Source organism: Diadema antillarum, unplaced genomic scaffold (genome assembly GCF_040938485.1).
Source record: "Diadema antillarum isolate AM-2024a unplaced genomic scaffold, OU_Dant_1.0 seq00000994_RagTag, whole genome shotgun sequence".
NCBI classification, from domain to species: Eukaryota; Metazoa; Echinodermata; class Echinoidea; order Diadematoida; family Diadematidae; genus Diadema; species Diadema antillarum.
Genome location: NW_027271832.1, coordinates 216,024 through 240,877, shown reverse-complemented (window position 1 = coordinate 240,877; position 24,854 = coordinate 216,024). Strand labels below are relative to the sequence as shown.

At 39.6% G+C, this 24,854-nt stretch overlaps 1 protein-coding gene across 1 annotated transcript in view; it reads left to right on the top strand.

The window, feature by feature from the left end:
- LOC139742289 (uncharacterized) overlaps positions 1 to 16,845 on the top strand; it is a 33,208-nt gene extending 16,363 nt beyond the window's left edge. Inside the window, exon 3 of the mRNA XM_071652868.1 lies at positions 16,749 to 16,845. Coding sequence (XP_071508969.1) covers positions 16,749 to 16,845 — 97 coding nt within the window. The remainder of the gene's footprint in view (positions 1 to 16,748) is intronic.
- The last annotated feature ends 8,009 nt before the right edge of the window (positions 16,846 to 24,854 follow it).

The window sequence follows — 24,854 nt, the reverse complement described above, 5'->3', positions numbered from 1 at the left end:
CTTAAAACAGATGACTTAGTTCAGTTCAGTACAACCATGTTTTTACACACCATTTTGAAACTAAAGTTCACGCCATCTTTCGGAATAAGCAATTGGTGGACTAACTGTCTTCATACTGAATACGTAAAGAACTGTCAAGATACACAGGAGTGAATACGAGATTTATAGAATGTCAAGGACTAAAACCAGCCCCACTGTTCAGCTGGCCACTCAGAGCGCTTGTTCACTGCTGCAATGACGGGGCAGAGAAGGCGAGGATAAACTTTAGGTGCCCATTACACTAACACACCGCTCTGAGAGTGTGTAGTTTATGAAAACAAAGATGACGCTCACTAATGAAAGTTTAGCTATCAGTTACCACAAAATATGAAAGCCTGCAGTAAGGCTCATCTCGCCGAAATGGGATAACAGATTGATATTGAGTAGGTGCGTCACGGCAATTAACTACCGGACACTTATGCCTTATCGTCTGAGAGATACCATGACGGACAACCGCGTCATATTCTCCTTTATCAATCGGTTTAGAAATATACAGTAATGATTGGCGTGAAGCTCCGCGGTAAAAATGCACAAGGTGCGAAAGCCCAGTGGCGGCGCTTTTTAGCTTTGACCTTTGGTAACACCCGCTCCCATTGCAAGATGGATAGGCACGCTCCTAATGACGCAACAATGTACTGCATGGTCGGTGAATATAGACAATGCTTCGGGGCGAAAAAGATGGGGGAGGGTGGAGAAAGAGGAGCGGGCAGGGAAACAAGACGCAACAAATAATTTAGAGTCGCCTCTAAAGAAGACAAAATTGTAAGGCAGATGGAGCGCAGATGAGTAAGTGACATGCTTGACTAAATCAGAGCCTTCCTTGGCCGTGAAACGCCGGTAAAAATAGTAGTCCCATGCATAATAAATCGTGTTGGTCCAGACGCCCCTCCGGCATCGTCACAGGGAGGGAACTCGCCGTAAATATCTCGACGAGAAGCAATGTCGACCTGACGAGTGTCATCCCAGATGGAAAAATCGTCCTATCTCGCGACAAGGAATATGGAAAGACATAAGTACGGACAGAACTGTATAGGCCTACAGGAGATTAGGTTATGGCGTCTTTGTTCAATATGACTTCGCGAACGCTCGGTATCAGTATTAAACGCACGCACACACACACACACACACACACACACACACACACACACACACACACACACACACAGAAAAGGATAACCCTGAAGCTTGTCAACGCACAATGGAAACCCCATTCCTATCAGTGTGTTGCAATTCTGGTGATGATCCGTCATGGAAAATAAGGGAAAAAGAATGAATGGAAATGGTGAATAAAAACCAGACGACGCGTTTGCGCATGCGCACTTTGTAAAATTTGAATGGGGACGGGAATGTCGAGGTCCGTCCGCGGAGACATATGGCAAAAGGGGTCCGGGAGAGCTCTCATGACGATTAAAACCATCACCTCACACCTTCCACTGGCTCCGTTAATAGGACGTTGTTATGTCATCAATTTTTCAGTCCTGCTGATTTGTCACGGGGCGCATTTGGCGGGGACATGAGGAAAATGAGGTACGCTCTTTTGTCTCCGGTACAAAACTTCGCAACAGCTTTCTTCGCCATTACTAACCACTGGGAATATTGGGCTATCATGACTTGTACGAGTACTATCTCTTCACTTTCCATCTCTTTCTTGATGAGAGGCGATTAAACTCTCCTTCGAGAAGGTTCGTTGTACTATCCTTCTATTCACAAGAAATGTGTAACATGTTGTACTTCTTTCAAATTGCTACAAGAGTCGTTGGATAAGGGAATATATTATGCACTTTCTTCAATGAACATTAAAGTTATGAGCATGCGTGAAAAGAGGGCTCCACCCCTCCTCTGCTAATTTGGGAATAAATACCAGGGCTGAGAAGGAGAATCGAAGAGTCGCAACAGTGCTCAGGATTTTCATAATGGCAGAAGCAGCAAGATAAATGTAAATCGGGAAGGCAAAAAGGGACAAAAAGAGAAAAGAAAGAGGGAAATAATTTAATAGAGAAAAAATAATGAGAAGAAATTTGAAGTGGAGTAGAAAAGTAAAAGATTAAAGATGTTTTAACCTAGAGAAAGTCATCCTCACCCCTCACTTCAACCTCGGAAGTATCATAATTATAATAAGAGTTCAGAAACTTTCGCTATCGAGTTCGTTCTCCATATCATTTTATATTGCATGGTTTGAAAATCATGAATATACATGAATAAGACCAACGCTGGTTCATTGCCTCCTCCACCCCCCCCCCAAAAAAAAAAAATAAGAAAAAGAAAAAAGAATGGAGGTGGTGGCAAGAATGAATTTGTGGTACCTTTTTCTTTTAATTTACTAGAGCATTCCATCTATGTCGAAGAGAACAAATCGAATACAACCCCCAAAACGGACACACACGTCCACAGGAATAAAGCTTACTGGTTGGTTTATATGCGGCATCATCCTCTTTATATTATTTTCGTTAATCAACGTACAGATTTATGCTATTACAAAAAAAAAGCTGAAATAAAATTTAAAGATATCTGACGGATATACGCGCGAATATTCATTTTCTCTCTACAAGTACAATCTGTCAAAGATCATACCAGTATATACGTGACCTGACCAACGGAATTTAATTGACCCTATGACCACTCACAAGCCATTCTCTTGCAGCTCCAACGACCAGGAGCTATATCAACAACATCTTATTGTTGCCAGTTTTAGGTTGTATGAACATGGTGACCAGCGCCATCTAGTTCTGTGCACCAGAAAAGTGCGGTCGCGGCCGCTAAAAGGGGGCACTATTCTCTGGTCACGGGTGACTACCTTGCTCACTACTCAGTGTCCATCTGTTGAGATGTTTTTCAATTGTGTCCTCAGAGACCCGACGTGAACCCACGTTTATTGGAAGTCGTTACCGCCATCCGTAATCAAGCTCTAATTTCCTGCAGTGCCTTGTTCCTAAAAACACTCCTGTTAGGGGGGGGGGGGGGGATGAAAAGATGTAGAATATGTTATGGCCGTATCAAGGGCGAACTCAGGTGAGCAAGTTCGCGCGCCCAGCTCTCTCCCCGGGAGGTGTTGGGTACGCAGGTGGTCAGACAGCGGCGGCAATTACCGTCCGCCGGGATCTAATGGCGCGCCCGCGACTTCGCGCCTTCACACCTCGCAGAGTACATCTTGTGGTCGTCTGCCCATTTTTCGCGTATTCCGTGCAGTGATGCCATCATGACGTCCGGTTTGTTTTCGTTTGTTTTTCCTCTTTTTTTTCCACCGCCTGATAACAGAGAGAGATAACTTGGTGGATCACATAAAATCAATATTCTACGATAATTACGTGTGCTTGTTGTGAGTGTGTGTCAGACCAGACAATACAGGGGGTGGAGCTTATACGCGGGAATGAAGAAAACAATGACATCATCTCCAGCGATGATTAAGGCGTAATTGCTTCAAATTGATTTATGAATCGCAGTCCAAAGAATGAGCAAAGTCATCATTGAATGAGTCATAGTCATGAAAAAAAAAAATGTATGGAAAGAAGAATGAAAAGAAGAAGAGGATGCCTCATGTGTCTGATATCACAAATTTAAGGAAATGACATTGAGAAAATATGAGTTCTTTGTTTAGGGAGACCTTTTGGGATGACGTGTTTTTACAGTTGTGTTGTATTTAACAGGTTTCCAAGTTGTTCATGTTGCGTGTATATAGCGGTCAAGGTAACAACAATTCAAATGAGTCATCTCTAATTTCATTGTCCATTTTGGAAAGTGCGAGTTGTAAATAGGTATGGCCGCAATAAGGTATAGTAGGACTCTTTTTACAGTCATTTCATTTTTTTTTTCATGGAGAATTAACTCTGGGAAACTTTTTTTTAATGAAATTTGTAAATATTAACGAAATTTTAAAAAAGATTTGTTGAATTTAGACCAACCTCTAACTTGTTTTAAAAGGTTCTATATAGAAACTAGGTTTTATAGTTAATTCAAAATACGACACCATTGGACACTCGATCACCTGACAGCGGTGTTATCGCGCAAGCGCAGTCAAAATAATCGGAGAGCACATATGCTGCTATGTGACGCATCGTGTATATGGCCGGCGCCACGTTTTTTTAAAGGGGGCGGGGGGGGGGGGGGCAGTTTATCTTTCTGGTACCATTTCAGGGTTTCATCAGCTAACAGGCAAAAACAAAGCAAAACAAGGCCTTCAGCGCAACTTTCTGATTCCACTTCCGGGTTTCTTCAGTTGACAAGCTAAAAAGAAATCGCTCTGGTACAACTTGTACTTCCGGGGTAAAAAAAAAAAGGGGGGGGGGCAAGCCCTTTCTTACAGTTATGAAATCGATAAAATCGAATATTGAAGTTGTCAGATACAATGCTTACCAATAAACTAAACAAGGTCAACAAAGAATCTTACTAACCGCTTTGTAATCTTTTTAAGTCTTGAAAAGGAGATAACGTATGCATATAATAAAACAGGGTTTTTAAAAACATATACACAGTAGCGTATATATAAATATATTTATACATATACACATATATGCATGTACGTATAATTATATTCAATACTATTATACACGCACACACACACACGCACACGCACAAACACACACACACACACACACACACACACACACACACACATATATATATATATATATATATAGTATTAGAATGGTAAAAGTTTCTTCTAAATTGGACTAGAAATATGGAAAATGCGGGATATTAAATATTCATATATTTCACCGGACAATATCGGTTGCAACCTAATCATGCAAATTAATCAAGGTGATTGTATGATCATTATAAGCCCCAACTGTACCACTGGTTTTCTCACAAGCCCTCTAACCTTTAACCTTTTCCTCTCTTCAAAGTCATTATTTCTAATTTGCTGTGACACAACAAGCAAAAAAAAAAATGTTTTTTTGTCTGCTTGCGGGCATAGAAAATGAAATTTAGATAAATTTTTAGTGAAACCAAAATTTAATGTCAATTTGGAGACTTATGAGGCCATGATATCCTCACCTCATTCTATTTGCATATGCTAATTCCGCTAATGTCAACGTGTCTAAAACAATCACTTTACTGTAACAAGGAACTGTAAATAGTGTAAGTTATTGTATTAAAACGATTTTACTGAAGTGTTCGTGCCGAAAATATCATTATTAATGAACCACCTGAAAATGAATTAATTGTTTATTATTGTGCGATCACTGTCAGTGTGAATGTGGTTGTAACACATGTAGAACATTGATTCTATAGATTTGCTACATTGGGACTGATCTTGACAAAACCTCTGCCAATTTAATTATTCAATTTCCTTGTGTGCTACTTAAAATTTGTGTTTATCCATTATCTTGTATATAAAGTACTATGTAGTTTTACATTTGATAAAGAAATGTATGTACCTACGAAATTCCAGAGAATAGTTTGAGGTAGTGTAAAAGACTGGGGCACGGTCACAAACACATATTTTCTGAATTTCGTATTTGAAGGTATTTTCAGCATTAATGTGATTTACTGTTGTAGCTTGAAAAATGCGAATACTTCTAGCGCCAACTTACCTCAATTATTTTCTGCACCCCGTGCAGCGACTGCAAGATGACGTTATTTCTATACATGTTGTAGAAAAAAAAAGAAATCTACCGAGAACACTACTGTTGAAAGCTGTTCACTATATTTGGTGGGATGAATACGTTGTTTATAATTTGTAAACATGAGCACACTCAATTAAATACGCAAAGAAGTGTACAAGCACCATCACACACACAAATATACACACAAACACACACACAACACACACACACACACAACACACACACACACACACACATACACACACGCACACTTCTTAAAATGAATTTGAATTGAAATGGTTGACTTGCGAATTCATAGGCTTATCCTTACTAAAACATTTTAACTCAAATCTTTGATTCTAAGAACTCTACGGAACTGACAAAATTGATTAATAACAATAAACCGGGAAGAAACAAAGTACAATAATTACATGCTCATACATGAAAAAAGAAATGACGCATCTTAAAATAACTCTCATCTATGAATGTAGCAAATGATTTGTCAACCTTGATATTGCGTGATTTAGGCGTCAAAAGAGAAAGTCTTAAAAAGAGAAACACGAGCATGTAAATAAAAAGGTGATTTTATGATTAAGTTATATTATGCAGCTGACAAATTGGGTTAGTGGATTATCATTTAAAATACACCATCAAGTTGTTCGTATAATATTCTTATTTTTATTCAGACGTCGTTCACACATCCATGAGAAAACGGATGTATGCATGTGCGATCTAAATGTAAATGCATCTTCCGGCTACAGGTAAAAAGAAACTTGAATAATTTATCGGGCCATCATCAGTCATGTCTGAGAGAGAAAAAAAGGGGAAATGTTTGCCCACTCTCAGGGACTTGTTGAGGCTGGTGGCTAGAAGGCTCGATATGGATGCGTGTGGCAACCCCGTCGTGTGTTCCCGTTTTCTCGCTTCGAGGAAGCAGATCTGTTGATTTAAAATTTAAAGAAAGTCATGCAGCGTAACAAAGCTCCGGGCTAAACACGATCGAAAGTGGTTGACGAGAAGTCGTGGCATCCCATATCTCCCTTTCTTTCTCTCTTTTTTCCCCTCTCCATCTCTCTTTCACACCTTCCATCACTCCAGTCATACTGCTTCTGTATACGACATACATAATAAATACACAACTCATAATTGTCTTCCGTGTTCGTGCAATTCTTTATCCTACACAAATATTTGACCCAGAGGATGGTAAATCAACGAAGCTACGAAGTAACAGCGAGGGGAAAGAGCGTCCTTTATGTGACCGTCATTTCTAAAGTTATTTTGAAAATGTATGCAAAATTGTACATCTCAAACATCAACTCACAAACAATATATATATATATATATATATATATATATATATATATATATATACTAATATGATCTGTGTCTGTATCTGTATATGTATGGATATTCATGTAAAATACTGTATTCCACATTGACGGTGCCGCATTAATGTATCAATAGCCAAGAACTTGCATGGTGTGAGAAATGACCTACCATTAAGTCGTGCTCGTGGCGTATACTGAATACATGTCTTTTTTTTTTCTTATTTCATCTTTGTTCCTATACCAGTGTATACTAAAGTAGTTCGTCACGTGCAAGCAGCATGCGTGAAGCCACCAACAAGGTAACAGGTTGGGAGATATGGACAGACTAATCCAGTGAGTGCGCCCGAGAAGGCGGCGTGTGCATCTGAAGTGTTCGCAGGCTTTCGGTGGTTGGGAGACACTCGGTTTCCGGCTCAGGAAGATAAACAAAGACGGTAATGTCACATGTATAATGATACCAAATCCATTAATCTTTCCAAGAGAGGAATACGGTGGGGGAACACATCCGAAGAAAAAAAGAAAAGAAAAGAGAGAGGCAAAAATAGAAAGAAGGAAGCAGAACTTCAATCAGGTCCTGGATAAATGAATTACTTTTGGGCGCACAAAGCGAGAAAATGAGAACAGGCCATTCTCTAATCACTGCGCACAGGGGAAAAGCTATAAAACCCTAAATCATTGTGCGAAATGAAATCTAAATATTTTGATTCGGCTGACAGTGCGCGCGCTTTTTTGCTTGTTTAACGGTCAGCGCAGACGATTGGTTCGCCCTAGTCCACACTGAGAAATTAACGTTATTCCTAGTTCTGAGATATCAAGTGAGCAATGGATTTTGTTTCTCTAGCACTAATCATAAGAATGAGACGTATACATGTCGTTTATTTCTGACCTTACTTGGTGTAGGCTGTCATGACGAAGCCTCTACCGAATTAATCAATGGGAAAGCACATACTGACTCAAAGTATTCACATTCACTGTTCACATTTGCAAATTCATCCCTCGACGGCAGTCAACGACAACATAGTAACTTGTTGCCTACAACGGTGTAAGTATTTTCCTGCAATTAAAGAAAGAAATATTGGAAAGAGAAACCAGTTCTTTTTTTTTTTTGTAGACGTTGCTTTCTTTTATTATCAGCAGATGCGAGATCAGTACATTTAAAACGCTACTGAACTTAAATTTATTGATGTAAGTATGCGTGCAGTCTAACCATCAGTGCATCTGGTGATAGTACCAATTACGTGTATAGTCGTATTAATGTACAGTAACACACAGTAAAGTTATAAAGCAGATATTACGTGATGCCAACCTTTAGACATACTTACCAGGTGATATGTGAGGTGATCATGTTGGTATATGACGTGAACTATTAATTAGCGTCGCTCTAATTTATCGCTGGACTTAGGTAATAATACATAGATTCCAGAAAAGGAAAGACTATTGCGAGTGCTGCTCGGCTAGCCATTAGATTTTGAATGTGAACGGGACCCGTTCTCGCGCGGTCCTCGCGGATTTTTGATATACGGATTAATTCCCGAAAATTGAGTGTATTGTCACGGAGGGGATCAAACGACTGTGGGTCGGGATTGAATACAAACGGGACTGGAGGTTGTGTGACACGTTTGACAGAGCGTTAGATTAAAAGAGAGACGAGGTTTGGAGAGAGGAAACAACCAAGGAAATGGGACTACAGTAATGCAGACAGCAAGAGAGAGACGGGGGGGGGGGTGAAATAAAGGAGGAACGGAGAAAGAGAGATTGACTGAGATACTATACGAGAACACGAATCAATGTATAAGGAAGTATAGAAAGAACTGTTTAAAGACACCACTCCTTTTACAATCCGAAATAAGCCTTGAAGCTGATAACAATGACAACATCTAACATTTATAAGAAGTGAAAAGCGAGAGGTTCGACGGCACACAATGGAGATACATACCGAAAAGGCACGAATTGAGTAATGCCATGAATGTATATAATATACATATAAATATATATATATATATATATATATATATATATATATATATATATATATATATATATATATGTTGGGAGATAAGGGTATAGAGGAGGCAAAAGCAAATGCCAACATAGATAGGTCTCCGACATAATGTATTACACCATCTAAAATTTTTAAACAGTGTAATATTTATACTTGATAGCGTTAGGGTACAAGAACCGTATACTCTGTAATGAGGTCATTTTATCGCATACATATTGTTCTTGCAGTGCGCTCACAGCATAGCAATGAAAAGTTCAGATTCGAGCATCATAAGACGTTGGCTGTAATCGTATATAGACATGACCAATATTGTTTGTTTTGGGGCTTACCGCGCGTTTTTTCTGGACAAAGAGTTTTAGGCAACTTGGAAGACGGCAAAGCAATTACAGTCTCAAACACCAGGAGAGTAAAGCTGACTGGAGAGCCTGCTCTGTAAAAGTTATACGTTTACGACCTTTTGCTGGGGAAAACCGTTCACAAATCGCAAGAAGGAAACAAAGAGAAAGAAACAGAAGCGAAAGACACGGCGGCTGGGGATTCCAGTGAGGAAAATAAATGGAGCTTGCTGGGTATTTTCTCACCGGCAGATTTTACTGACTGGTTGCTTGCCTGCCGATTAATCAAGACTCTCCTAGATTTAAGCCATTCCCCTAATTGAATAGATTGATTGAGTGTAATAAGAGACAGCCTATCGGCTATGTGCTATTCCAACATCTTCTTTGCCTTCATTTTTCTCCCCCCTCCATCCCACTCTCCTCTCCCCCAATCGGAGGGCAAGCATTTACCCATTCGTTGACTCCTCGTCTGTCTCTGTTTACTTTGTAGTGTGATATAGCCCCGCGCTCTCTGCAATACTGCGGTTATTCACTTAATGAGAGCAGCGAAATTGAATTACGTCTATTTCGGTCTATTTACACACCGTTTCATAATACTGCCCGTATTGACTCATAAATAGCGTGTGTACACGTGTAAATGTAATTATCGTATTGTTACATCCTGGATTCTTGCTCATGAATGGAAAGCAGCGGCAAGGAAAATTCGCGCAGCAGTTGGCATGTTAGCTTGAGATGAATTAATCTTTTCATTCGATTGAAATAATTTTTCGACCTCCGCAAGGACGAGACTGTGCAGGGGGTGGGGTGGAGAGGGCCGGGGTGTGCATGGAAGCAATCTTGAGATATTTTGAAGGAGACATAAAAAAGACACAAATATACAGTATGCGCCCTTTGAACTTAAGGAACTGTTTTCATCCAATTCTAAATCTTAGTCTTTTCCTTTTCTCTTTCACTGCGCCAAAATTGTTTTCTTTGTTAGTTTTATCATTGTTGGAGGTGTGTTTCTTTTTATCTTTTTTTTTTGGGGGGGGGGGGGGGGTGGAGTGGTGGGGTTTGTGGGAAGATGATCGAAATTGGAAATTCGTTTTTTTTTCTTTTTTACGTCACACAAATTACATCCTTTTGTTCGTCTGCATGACAAATAATATTTATGAAGATAGGATGTTTGCTAGTCAAAGTAAAAACTTAAAATTAAAATGTGATTGTGTGTCTTGATGACAAACATTCTAATGAACAGAAAAGTCAACATGTTTTTAACTCTTAACTCTACGAAATTTAACTTGTAGGTGTTACGTTATCTTTCTGAGTAATAAATACTGAAGGATAGCTGACCAAGAAAATGATTATGATGATAGAATAGTGATGATAATGATAATGGATGATGATGATGATAATTATAATCATGATAATAATAATAATAAGAAGAAGAACAATGACAATGATAATGACAATAATAATGAACATGATAGTATAAAACTGAAATAAAATGGTATTGTATAACTAGGATAACCTCTTCAGTGTATTATGAAGTACGATAACTCTATAAGAGATGTTGGTCAATCCATTAGAGCTGAATCCAAATCAGCAATGATTTTAGAAACACGCATTGTCATAGAAGTGAAAGAGCAAAGCTCCAGATTTAGGCGCCAAATATATATACATGTATATAATTTTTTTCCCATCAGAACTAGTGCAAGCCGTGTCAGAGCACCATTTTGTAGATATGCCGTTAATATTTCGTTCCATTAAGGTCAAGAGCAAATCTGTGCTTAAGAAGGAGAGAAGAGCAGTTGCTTTATCACTAGCGTCCCGCTATTGGTTTAGATTATCATCCACACTGCGCTCTTACACTGACAGTGGAATCATGCCCATGCCGAGATTGGCGTCCGCAAATTACGCCACCTACGTTGAGGACAATTGCTTTACAAAGCTGACAAAAAAAAAAAAAAAATCCCGCCATGTCTCGAGTTCAACGCAAATCTGCAACCACGTTGTGAATGTACCGATGTGTGTATCTACACACAACGAGGGTACTTCGCGCTCTATTGAAAGTTGATGTTGGAAGTTTACCAATGTCCTTTCATGTAGCATTGCTTACATTTGTACTGAAGTGTTTTCTTTTTGCCATCGTGTTAGATGAAAATATTCGCATTTTGTGCGTGGATATACAGAAAACACAAAATCGATTTTGAAAGGTTAGGTCATAGCTAGTGGTAAATGCCATTTCATTTTCACTATTATCTGTCACGAGAAACATCAAGAAGACAATAATAAACAAGACAGCTAAAAAATAACAAGGGAACATAGAAAAAGAAATCTCAATATCATCAGTTACAGTGATCCTGCAAACATTGTGATCACCAGATGCTTTGCTGTAAAGATAAACAAGTCAGTGCGTCTGATATTGCTGTCTAATTTTGACAGATAGTATTATGGTTTAAGGTTTTACTGCAGATGAATACTTACAAAGGTCATGTTCAGCGCATGAGCAATAGTTTCAGTTAGACACGGATATTTTAGACACATATAACAATCATGACAAAAATAAACCATTAGGCTTTTCAAAAGGTGGTGACCAAGGAAACATGGTGGGTGTGGTCAAACTATAAAAACCAAGGAGTCATCGAAAATGCCATCGACAGCAACCAGTAGATGTATGCAATAAAGACAATTCATTAATGTATGTTATCTTGCTTCGGGAACCACGGAGAGAGAAAAGGCTCTGAAGATCTATACCGACCGAAAGCTAATGGTACACCAAGGATAAAAAGAACAAGCATATAGTATATATATATATATATATATATATATATATATATATATATATATGTGTGTGTGTGTGTGTGTGTGTGTGTGTGTGTGTGTGTAAAGGAGAAAAAGATATATATAATTATAAACATAGAGAGAGAGAGAGAGAGAGAGAGAGTTAGAGAAAAAGACGGGCAAGGAGAACGAGAGGGAGATAAAGGGTAGAAAAGCAGAGAGAGAGAGAGAGAGAGGGGGAGAGAAAGAGCTGAAAATAAAAAGACATATGATTAGAGGAGGGAGATAGGTTGAAAGAAAGAGAGATAAATATAGAGAGGGAGAGAGAGAGGGAGAGGGAGAACTGACGATGATGTGACATATAAGCAGACAGTGCGAGTGGATGTGAAAAATGAGCCCACGCAGCTAAGGTAAACAAAGATAAAAATAAACGGTAATTGCCTGATTTATGGCCCTACTTATCTCCCCGTGGGCTGGGAAAGAGTGTCCGAGTTTGGCCCGGCTAAAATACAAGACAACATCAGGGGCGCTCTCTCGTACCACGTTATCTTCGTTCCCGAGGAAACGTAGAGCATCTGAAAAGCCCCTTTCCAGCAGGATTTCACCCATTTTTCATTCCAGTTCCATAATAACAAGAACAAAACAATTAGAATCAAGACGGAACAAACCGCGCTTTGTATTGACAGTCAGCGTTTCATTCACAAGTATTACTCTCGTGTGAAATTCAGTTGGCGATGTAATGACATAAACACCTAAAATGTCGTGGTCACATGGTATGATTATTGATTAAAGATTATATGATCTTATTACAAGTTTTGCTATGACAAATTTATTCTTAATCAAATACACCTTAGCACATGTTCTTTACGTTGTAAAATTTTGTCAAAGAAGGGAATTTTTTAAGGGGGAGGGGAGGTAGAATTAGTTTTAAGTGAATGTGCTTGCAACTGAAAATTCCAAGGCGTGGACCATTTATCTTCTTCAATATCCTTGATGCATACAAAATAACACAAATCTGCAACATCTGCAGTTTATTCTTTATGTTGTCACTGCAGCTGCATGGATGCAACGCATGAATAACATCCTGTGTGTATATACGTATCTGTATTAATGTGCATCTATATAACTGTCTATCAAAATAAATTCTGCACATTCCCAGCGTATTCAAAGCAATGGACATTGTTGACCCCTTTCCTTCACGTCATCTGCTTTACATATTCCATCCATCCATTTCTTTCCCCTACCACCCCCCCCCCTTCCTCCCCGTCGCTTCTTTCCCCCCACACGTGCTCTTGTGTTGAGCATCCTGGCGAGCGGTCTGCGAGTGATAAGGGCAACAACTTGGTCCACATCTTGGGTAGACGTGCGTAATGAAGACCATCTGTTGAGGCATTTAAGTGCACGGATTAGGTGATAGCGTAGGTTTTAGTGCTCGTAGTCTTTACACAATGCGTTGAGAATCTACGAATGAAAAAAAAAATACAGCCATGACTTCGGCAAACAACACTGGCTGATAAAACATTAGATCTTGACAGGTTGTTTACGTCGATATGTTCTTTGCGGTAGAATAATCCCATTATCTTTGTATCAAATATTTTACACCTGTCTGTCTCGCGCGATCCTTTCAATTGGGTCTGTTATGTACACAAAAATCTTTCTCAGAAACGTGTGCTTTTAATAAGAAACATGATTTTGCATGTGGTGGGACGAGTGGAGGTATATCACAAGTAATGCAGGAATGAAGTGATGATTTCGTTATTGGACCACATGATTCTGAACATGTTCAAGTAGGAATGTGTATGATATCCTTGGCGTATGCAGTATTTAGATGCAAGTGCATATAGAAATATGCATAATTGTGTACGTATCATATTTAAAAATTAGACACACACACACATTTATACACACATTCTGTACTTTGTTATATAAAGATGTGCCATAATGATTGTAATAATATTCAACAAAGAAAAGTCATACTGTAGTTCTCAGTGCCTCATGTCATTAGTTTGTACCAGTTTTAATCAAAACCTTACCTATGCAAATGATCACTAACTTGTTGGGATTGTACATAGTAACATACGACGAGCCTCACCTAGTACGATCACTACGAGGACGCTAGCAGTTGGACATTAACATTAATGAATAATCATGTAAACACTTCATTCACATTTATGCGCAACTACTGATTCAAATACTTATAGAAATCATAGAGATACTGCAGTTTGAAATGTATATGTGCAACTACTGAAAAAAAAATTATGCGTCTGAGCGAGGTTTATGATCTCGGGGATGGTTTTACAGCAAATTATTCCTATTTAAGGAATCGATGTTAAATCTGACTTGAGATTGACCGTGGTCGTATCAATGATTTACAGCTTAGTCGCGCGTATCAACTGAGGGAAAAATAAATCGTAGTCCTCTGGCATTTAGCACAGAGTATGTGTGTGCGTGTGTGTGTGTCGCCACACATAGCGCAGACTGACTGACCGTTCTATATGACGTCACAGCATCGGGCAGCGACTGATGGGTGCTTTGCGGCAGCAAGCGTTGGAACTCGTCACTTCCATTGAGTTGCATTGCAAGTTCTGAATTGCTCATAGAAAAGTATTCCAGTGGGATAAACAAATAAATATTTTCTCAGGCCTGGAGATTGTTTGGTCAGTACATGTATATGAACAAACAAACAAACAAACAAACAAACAAACAAACAAACAAATCATTCCTTTAGGTGTTGTGACAACGGTAATGATTGTCAACGGCAAGATGTATGACATGTGTTCGACGTCTCTTCAACAGATGGTGGTCATAACCTTTACAGTGACCCCTGACCTTTTCACCTCACGGCAGCTGAGACCAGTCTCCCGACTCGCCAAAAATACCCCGTCGCATTCCTCGTCGTAGGGTACTTCGTCGCATTCTGTTAACTGTAAGGGACATCATATTATCTTCGAACTGATGTAATTTTCACACAGGACTCTTTGTTGTGAAATCTACCATTGGAATTGACAATTGATAAATTACATCAACAACACGTGTCTTCTATATTTTGATAAAAGAAAAAGAGAACAATAAACAACAGCTGTGCCCAGAAAAACTGGGTTGAGTTCATAAGTCCCCCATCATGAAGCATGACCTTTACTAGACGTAATCCATTGTGAGCTAAACAGAATGGAGATTAAGAGGGGCCCGTTTTCTCCCTCACTGCTTGTTAAGGAAAAAGGAGAAAAATTATCGGCTTATCTAGAATGAGGGAATGGAAGGAAGGAAGGAAAGATGACGTCTTTGTATTCCTGTTGTTGCTCTCAGATGCAAAATCTGGTTCTTCTTCGGGCTTTGTAATCACGCGGACTAGAATTGATCTACTATCCCACATATTCTTGTCCCTCAACTGTGAGTAGGGGAGAAGTCGTTTTCAAGCTGCCAGTAGTATTAAAACAGGGATCTGAATGATATTCTTTTTTTTTGGGGGGGGGGGGTTGGGAAGGATAGACAATTGCACTGTGATAGAAGACTGGACTGAAAACCTGATAAAATTGCTTCTTAATTCAAAAAAAAAAAAGAAAACGTCAAGCATTAGTATACGAATAATTTATGAGTTGTGAGTGCATAGGGCACGAATATCGCACGAGGCGCGAGATAAGCCACTGGTCTATTCAACAAGGCGCGTAGCGCCGCGTTGAATAGACCAGTGGCGAATCTCGCGCCGAGTGCGGTATTACGTGCCCCAATGCACGAACAAAATCATACATTATTCGTTTTATACAACACCTTGTCCACAATCACAGTACTAGATTAGTGACCGCTAACTCAGGAAGGCCCAAAAATAAATGTAACAATTAGGCCGAGAATTGTAAACCACCCTGTGTACTGCTTTCAAACACTCGTCATGATTCGACCACACAGTCACAGGAATCACAAACTCCGCAGGGTCTATACCCATTCTACGCTAACGTTAGATCGAGTTAGGCCTGACTTTTTAAGCCGATCTGAGATGTCGGTAGATCTAGTAGTAGGTCTAGACTTTCTCTATTTCCGAAAATGATTTTGTATAAAAACACAGAAAAATAATCAAATTACGGTTTCTCAACTTGAAATGAAGTCTTGATTTTGGGATCACTGTGGTCCACGTAGCAGATCAGAGTCAAAACTAAAAACACAGCAGTAGGTAGGCCGCAATACATGCAACTAGCTAGGTAAAGTAGCTGCGCGTACACGTTAACGTTGCAGTACTCCGCCGCGACTGGTCTGTTTACCGGCAGCGCATCGCAGCGCAGCCGGCCAGCACAATGTAGTTTGCTGGCGCTTTGCTGCTGTGAGCCACAGAACTCTGTGAGCGGCCATGCATTAGTAGCCCCCCACGAAGCCGTGCTATAGTACCTTCGAGCCGTGCAATAGGCCCATGCCAGGGGCCTATTGTATGGCTGTCACTCTCAATGAGTTTGGTAGGTATTTTCTATTGAATGTCATGTGACATGTTCTTGGCCAATCACAATTCGACATCATTCTGAGGTGTTGTATAATAACGGATATCTCCTCAGTGAATTCTATATTTGCCAATTTCATTTTCTCTCCATCCTTCCTAGAGGAATAATTGGTTTTTCAAAAGCTTGTTCACGTTTACTCCTCTTAAACTGGTTACTTCTGCGATGGTCGAAATCAGCCCAAGCAGATCGACCCACGCTCTCGAGATCGTTTAAACCTTAGATCAATCTGTTCTTGTCGTTGCCAACGTCGACAGGGAAGTCGATGGTCTCTTCATTCCAAAGGCACAACTCCCATCACTTGTCATGGGCGTACTCGAGGAGGAGAGGCCAGCCCTCAATCACAACAAATAGCGGGTGAAACACAATAGATCGAGCGATTAATCCCCCACGCTGGGCAAGAGATCCGCCTCGTGTTAATATTTCACCACTGTAAATACAACGGGCACTTAATGCGAAATACGAGTCCCTCCTTCGACTTTAATCTCGAAAATTATCCACTATCTCCTACCGACCGAAGGGGAGAGAGAGAAAGAAGAGAGAGAGAGGGAAGAGAAAGATGCCATATTGCAAAGGAATAGCTCTTAAAGGTTGCCTCTCCAACTTGTTGCGCAAATGAAATGACTCGTTGAAATTTACGACGAAACTTAATATTAAACCTTTTTTTCACTGGGTGAGCAATAGAAGAGTCAAAATCTATTTGAACGATTGGATTTGGGGGTCTTGTTCCTTTTTAAAGCTTTGGTAACGTTTATTTTGTTTCAAGTAAAACAAGAAAAAGAAAAAGAAATCGTACCATGAATCCCATCAATAATCACAAAATGTTAAAGGGACGTTTTGTCAGCCAAAAAGAAAGAAGGAAACATGGAAGAAGTTAGCCGCTGAAATGTGAGATTTATACACTTCTAGCAGCCTTGGAGTCGTTCCTAAGACCTCATTCACTCATTCGTTATTGTAAGTGTGGTTTGAAATCTGAAGGTGACACGTATTAATTCCACTGTCCTTTCTTCTTTCGTTTCAACCGTCCTTTCCTCCCTCCGTCCCTTTTCATGTCTTTGTTCAGTCTGTGTTCCCGTTCCCCTCATCCATTATTCTCCTACATGGATCCCTGAAACAAAGTGCCTTTAACATCAAGGGATTGAATGGCAGAGACGCAGAAAAGAACTAAAGAGCAAAACTGCAAAGTCTTTTCTCCCCGCAAGCTTTTTTTTCCCCCTTTTCCCGCCAATTTTCCGAGCCTTTATTTACCGCAGAAACGTGCGTCCGCAGCCGTGCATCTAGCTTGATTTTGAGCCTAATTAGCCGGTGCTGCTAATACGTGTCAGCGAATCGATAAATTATCCCGAAGGTTTGTTATTGAGAAATTAGGGATGATGCTAAGGCCCATACCACGCACAGGCAAATGGTGGCTCGGCACACATATGGGTATTTGAAGAATCGAAGCCCTGAATGTGTGATGAGTTTGTACAGGGTGTGTCAAAAGACAGCAAGCTAGCGTCGTCTGCTCATGTAGCCATGCTGCAGAAGTCGTAATCTCGATTGCTCCAGCGATCGAATGAAAGAAAACACGCATGGAGAAGACTCGGGCACCACCACGTCTGTCGCGAATCAGCTTTCCACTGCAGGAAATGTTCAGCGTCACGCCTCACCTCCTTCCAGGCCTTTCAGTCAGTGTTTTTTTCACTCATTGACTCTCCTTTCTTTCTTTCTTTCTTTCTTTCTTTCTTTTTCTGCCTTATTTTCTTTCTCCTGTTCTCTATCTCTCTTTCACTTTGTCTCTAACTCCATCCATTTGATTCATTGTGTCATTTCTGATGCACTGTATTTGTAGGCGATATACAGCCAGAATCAACCATTCGGCGCTTTATACGTCATTGATTTTCTGAGTGGCCCACATTTCTTCAAGCTTGTCTTTTACGTGGGCCTCTCTTTTACAATAACACGATTGTTTTGAACATTAGTTTCACATGTATATGTAGGAGTATTGTTGAATACATTGTATTTTCTCCCTTGAACTTGCATCAACAAAAATGTGATATTGGAAATAAAATCTCATCTGAACTGAATTGAATTGAATTGAATTGAATTCCACCATTCAAGATACATACAAATATTATATATATATATATATATATATATATATATATATATATATATATATATATATATATATATTTATATATATATATATATGATAGATGTGGGGGGAAATGGAATTTAGAATTGTACTTCAGTAAATAAAGACGTGTAAACGTCATACTGAGGTGACGATATTGTTCTCCTACTGGCATATCACATGGATAAAAAAAAAAAAAAAAAAAAAAAAAAAACCCAATGATTTCAGATGTTCCGTTACATGAAAGGAGTGTATATTCCTTCGGCCATTAAAACTCGATGTGTAGTTTGTATTGAAATTAGCTATAGGCATTTTCTCTGTGTCGCATTAAAGGAAAAAAAACACAGGGACTTTGGACAGTGTACCAATCGACGCTCAATGAACAAAAAGGATTTAAAGGGGCTATACAGTACTGGTTGAGGTGGGGATTCATGTTTTTTACATTCCTAAGTGAGATAATGAGAAACCTCTCATGAAATATGAAAAAGCATGTAATTTCAAGAAGGATTCAACATTTATTTGATGAAAATTGGTTTTTAAATGGCTGAGATATCCAAAAAAGTGATAATAATAAAAGACTACAGGCCACAACTTTATTAGGATCTCTTTGTTTCACCTTGTTTTTGGATATCTCGGCCATTTCAAAACCGATTTTCATCAAATAAACTTTTGATACCTTTTATAATTGCATGCTCTTTGATATCTCATAGAGTGGTTTCTGAATATCTCGCATAAAAGCTAAATTCTCACCTCGACCAGAACTGTACACACCCTTTAACAGGAGATCCGAGGTTCGATTTCTGTCCAGCACGTACATCTTGTGCATGGACAAGATATTTCACCCTAGGAGCCTCTCTTTCAACCTTAGGTGTACGCGTGACTACCTGCCAATTGCTTATGTATGAAAAGAATGGTGAAGGCGAGGTAGTGAAGGAAAACCAGAAAACCATGTTATCTATTTTGTCTATAGGCCCAGTATATGTGTGTGATGTTGGTTTTTCTAATCTATTAATTTCTGCATCATACATTACACAAAGTATATTCATTCACGAAACAAAATGCAATGTAATTCTTCTGATATGAAAGCTATGTGACGAAGCAACTATGAGCTACATACACTACTACAAACTTATACAACCACAAGTCACCGCAAATACACAGATGAGCAGTTGTCACGATAGATTTCAACAGAATCGCCCATTGAGATACCTACACACTGTTGAGTGGCGTCATCATTCACAAGTTTGGGATGTGCTGTCTCCGCCAGGCGTGCAGATTATGACTTGTTGAAAAGAACGCATCATCAATCTTCATTGCAGTGCAATAAAATGCATGAGAGGATATTTGACATAACCGTGGTTGACGAGTGGAACGTTAAACCACTATGGTATATTTTGACTTCATGTGCATGTGTGTGTGCGTGGGGGGGGGGGGGGATTTTACAAGACTACCTTACCCATGTATCGCATTTGTCTCACAGATATAACCGTGCCTCAAAACCTGGTGATATGTCGCTGAATAATCGTTCTTCAGAAAAGAAAATTGCGATGGTATTATCTTGATATTATGCCAACAATACTAATAACTACGAATAACAATAGCCAGGCAAACAACAACTATTGCAAATAACATGATATTGCATTGGACAAATCAATGGGGGATGTGGTAAAAACAAACTATTTTGTTTAACGATTCAAGTATTATAGGGAAGCCCCCAAGAAGAAAAGTGTAAATGGTTAATACACCTTGCAAAGATTCCCTCAGCATACATCGGCATATCAGCTTGGATTTTGGATTCTCCACCAGAATCCAGCCGTTGGTCGAGTTGCTTCGTAAAATGCTCTCGCGGGAGCCACTCCCCGCCCATCTCCCATCTTCCATTTTCTTTTGCCACAACACCCTGTGGTAGCGTCTGTCATCTCGTAGGGTTGATTTGAGTGCGCCCAGTCGCTAATGCGGTGGGTTTCGTAATAACGTGTGAAGCAATGCATGGCAAGAACACCTGTCGTGTGTCCCTTGACGCGCAACACGTAGATGAAGGCGCGCAGCCATCCGTTCAATGACGCCATCCATGGGTGGAACTACATGGCTATCATGTATGCACTGTCCTTGTGACATGTCCGAAAAACAGGTCTAACAAAAAGGAAAGAAAGGAAAAAGAGACCACTCTCTGTGTTCCCGGTAGTCTTAGGGATGGTGTCGTTTTCCTTACACGACTTATTTTACATTGACTGTGATGTTAGTTGTACATTGTGTACACATTGTCTGATGTTAATATTTGAATATACAGACTTTTAGTGGATGAACCAGTCATTGTATAAGAATCAATTTGTATAATATATATATACAAGCTTGTATATATATATACCTATATATATATATGTATATGTATATATATATATATATATATATATATATATGTGCAAATGTGTGTGTGTGTGTGTGTGTGTAGTTTGTCATTAATATACGTGATGAACGCAACCCAAAACTTCGATACAACCATTGATAAGCGCATTGATGCCAAAATGAGTAACTAATTTGACTATGATTTTCTTATGCTATTTGAAAACAGCAATCCACGAATGAAATGCTATGATCATTACCTCATGAGACTAGCAGCAGATTAGTAGTATGATGTTAGTGCGAACGAACTCACATCTAGACGATGACCAATTCGTGTTCGGACTCCTTGTTCGAGACTGCGATAATAATATGCAAACCAGAGAACACTACAGTCAAGTGGAGTTATCCATTCGCAGATTTTCCACCATTCGCCATCGCCATGAAAAAAAATAATGAGATCGATATGAATGTGGATAGAGTGAGTTAAGCACAGAAACACGTTTCATAATGATGGGTCAACATCGACATCTGCATGGTTTCTTCGAAATCTTTCCGTCGAGGAAGAAATGAATAACTAATCACGAATGTCTTATTTTACTGCACCTGCTTTCCAAAACCACCTGAAGTTATTTTCGATAAAAATCTAAAGTCTCCCAGGTCACACTCATTCTCAACAGAGAGATACGAGACAATGTAAACAGGTGGTTTGGGAGCAAGTTGATCACGCTCGATGTGCAGGGATTTATTCCAAAGTTTTTCTGAATAAGTGACGCCGGAAGAAACAAAATAAAACAACAGTGAGAGAACATGGAACAAAGGACCTTTCAGACACGACGTCTTTTCACATTATCAATTTAGTTATCAAGATTTAGAAACCCGTATCAATTATTCTCTTGACATTGCCACAGATGTTTTGGAGTGAATGCTTTGCTGCTGCAGGGGAAGATTTACCTCTGCAAAACCCAGAGTCTATGACTTCATTTCGGATGCAATACGATTTACGGTCTTGTGAATAGAAATGACAGCCAAACTCGATGGCCAAAAAGAGAAAGTTTGTTGAGAAACAGTACCACCGTGAAGATGTGGTAAGATAAACTTGCTCAAATTCGAACATTGAAAACAACAGGAGTGGATGGATGGAAGAAATCGAGCGCCGTATGATTCCTCGTCGTTTCCTGTGTCTTTAGCTGCATTTGATACGAAGTATGGAGATGGTGACGTCCTGATGATGTCATAATCAAAGTGACTATTACATTGTGTCATCATTCCACCACTATGTCAGCATCGTGGCTATCTCACGAAAGGGAAGTGCGATAGAAAACGTTGGTAATCCCTGTAAACCTGTAACGATATTGTACTTTACAATTCTTTACGTTCTCTTTACGTTCTCTTTTCCTGCAATACTTAGCCCTTGGACCAAATTCATGCACACGTTATCTGCATTCTGTAATGCCAAGCTCTGTGTCTTATTGGTATAGCCCATCTTATTGTCTATGTGTTGCCGACAGTAACGCATCAACCTACTTTTAACAATGGACTCTCTTTTTGTCTTTTCTCATATCTCGTTATTAATGGTGAAGTCTGGTAGGATTGCTTGCAGTTACACTCTTGATGCGCGCTCTCCGCGGAGTTCGAGACGTTTGTTAACGTCATTCATGGGGACTATTAACATCTCATCGTGTAATGTGTAGCAATATCTCCGGCGGGCTGACAAGGGACCCAGTAGTTGCAGGCAACATCACTGGTTACCAATCAATACCACCCCGGGCTAGTCCTCTTTCTTCGAGTACCGGAATGCCGGCATGCATGCTGTGCCAAAAAGGTTATCTCCTGCTTTCCGGCATGTCTCAAAGCAATTTCCGATACTCTTTATTGTGTATTTTGTGAATGACTTTGTGTGTCGATGAAGGATTTTTTTCCCCGAATTAACAGACAGGCGGAAGTTTGATTGACAGGTGAATAGATTTCGTCAGCAAGGATGGTTTGTACCCACCACAAACCGTCTAAAGAGCTGCCGATGATTGCGAAAAATATAGCGATTAAGATTATAGACGTTGACGATTGTGTGAAAAGGAATGCATTGATGAAAACGATATTATCCCAAATATAACGATGATATCCTGCATGAATGTAGGATATTTCTAATTTTTTTAGAGCTTATCTAGCTTGACTCTCTTCCTGTGGCAAAACTGGATATGAAAAAAATTGTAAAATTTCTGTCACTGTCAAATTTGATCCCAATCTACGATTAATTTGGAGATTTGGCTCTTCATCAGCGGGCTTCAGTTGAATTCAAACTATCAAGGGGTCAGTGACTGCCTTGAAACTTTGAAAAAAAAATGGCGGTCTCTATCCACTCTTGATAGAAAGCAGAAAAAGTTACGGCTGGACTGAAAGACGAATGAGAGAATTCAAATGGATGGAGAGGCGGGATTTTTCATCTGAATATACGAGGAGGGGGAGGGGTGGAAGGTAGGGAGAGAGAGAGAGAGAGAGAGAAAGAGAGGGAGGGAGAAGAGACATTTTCATCGGCGCCACCGGAGAGGAACACCGCCTTGGAGTCCCTGTTCGAGAGAGAGGCTGCAGTCAATAGTGTTTGGCCAGGAGGGCTGGGGCCGATCCATTTAATACCCCTGATTGCGACGTCTAAATGCCGGGGAATAGGTCACATGCCTGCAAGAAATGACAGAGATAAATAGATAGACAGGGAGACTAGAGGATGATAGATTGATGGATAGAAATATATATATATAGATAGAGAGATAGATAGAATAATGGAGAGAATAATGAAGAAATAGTTTGAAAGAATGCCTAGTCTTAGAAAGAGAAGGAGTGGAGTATAATGGAGGCACAGGTGAAACAAATTATTAGAACGTTCAGTAATATCTACTGTATTCGCTATTATCAGTGAAAGTATTTATGTATGTATGTACTATGGGAAGGAAGACAAGGTGTTAAGATTGATAAGTGTATCATGCTTAATTTCAGTGTTATAAAGGTACAATCATTTGTAACTTTAGTTAACACAGATGAATCTTTTCCCCTCTCCACTTGAGTGATTTCGTACAAGATCAAATCATGTAAATGAGAGAAAATGCGTCTTTGAATTCCTTTTTCATGATGGCTCTCCGAAGTGACACAAAAACTTGTGTAAAGATTTAATCGTACTTAGTCAAGATTTGCTCACATAGGCACTTTAATGGAAATCAAACCTCTGTATCTAGGCCATCGCATGAACGTCTTCCGAGAGGTAGAGAATCAAACAGATTCATAAGTTATATCTTTTCATTTATCTCAACCATTATTATCATACACTCTCTAGACTTGTTGATTCTGCTTCCGTGCAAAAGTTGGTTCATATCATAAAAGGACCTAAATAAAACACGTGATCGCGAGACGCCATAGGGTTCTCAAATTATTTTAGTTAACTAGGTCACTCCTTTCTCTGAGCAGGCTACCTCTTTAAACATTACAGTCAAACACTAAATTTTCTTGATTCTGTTGACGTTGTTATTCTCAATCTATCTCCTCAATCTACTAAAATGATACAAGAACATGTAACATTACTTAGATAAACACAAATTTCACAAGCATGATTATACGACTACACTCGTTACGTATTTGAAAGAAAAAAAGCGGGAAAATTCGTCGTCATATTGTCTGTATTATGCTAATTAGGAGAGATGAAGTTCCCCTTGGAAGACGCACGAGAATTGAACGACACATTAAAAGAATAGGGTTCGCAAAAGGCTGATTAAAAGAAGACAGGAGATTGGAGAGGCGACCCGATGGTACGTGCACGCGAGAAACTTGTACAAAGTATTTATAGAAATTGCACTCGCATGAGGCTGATTAACAGTGAATGGAGAAGGGGGGGGGGGGGACCGGTGGGGGACTAGTGACC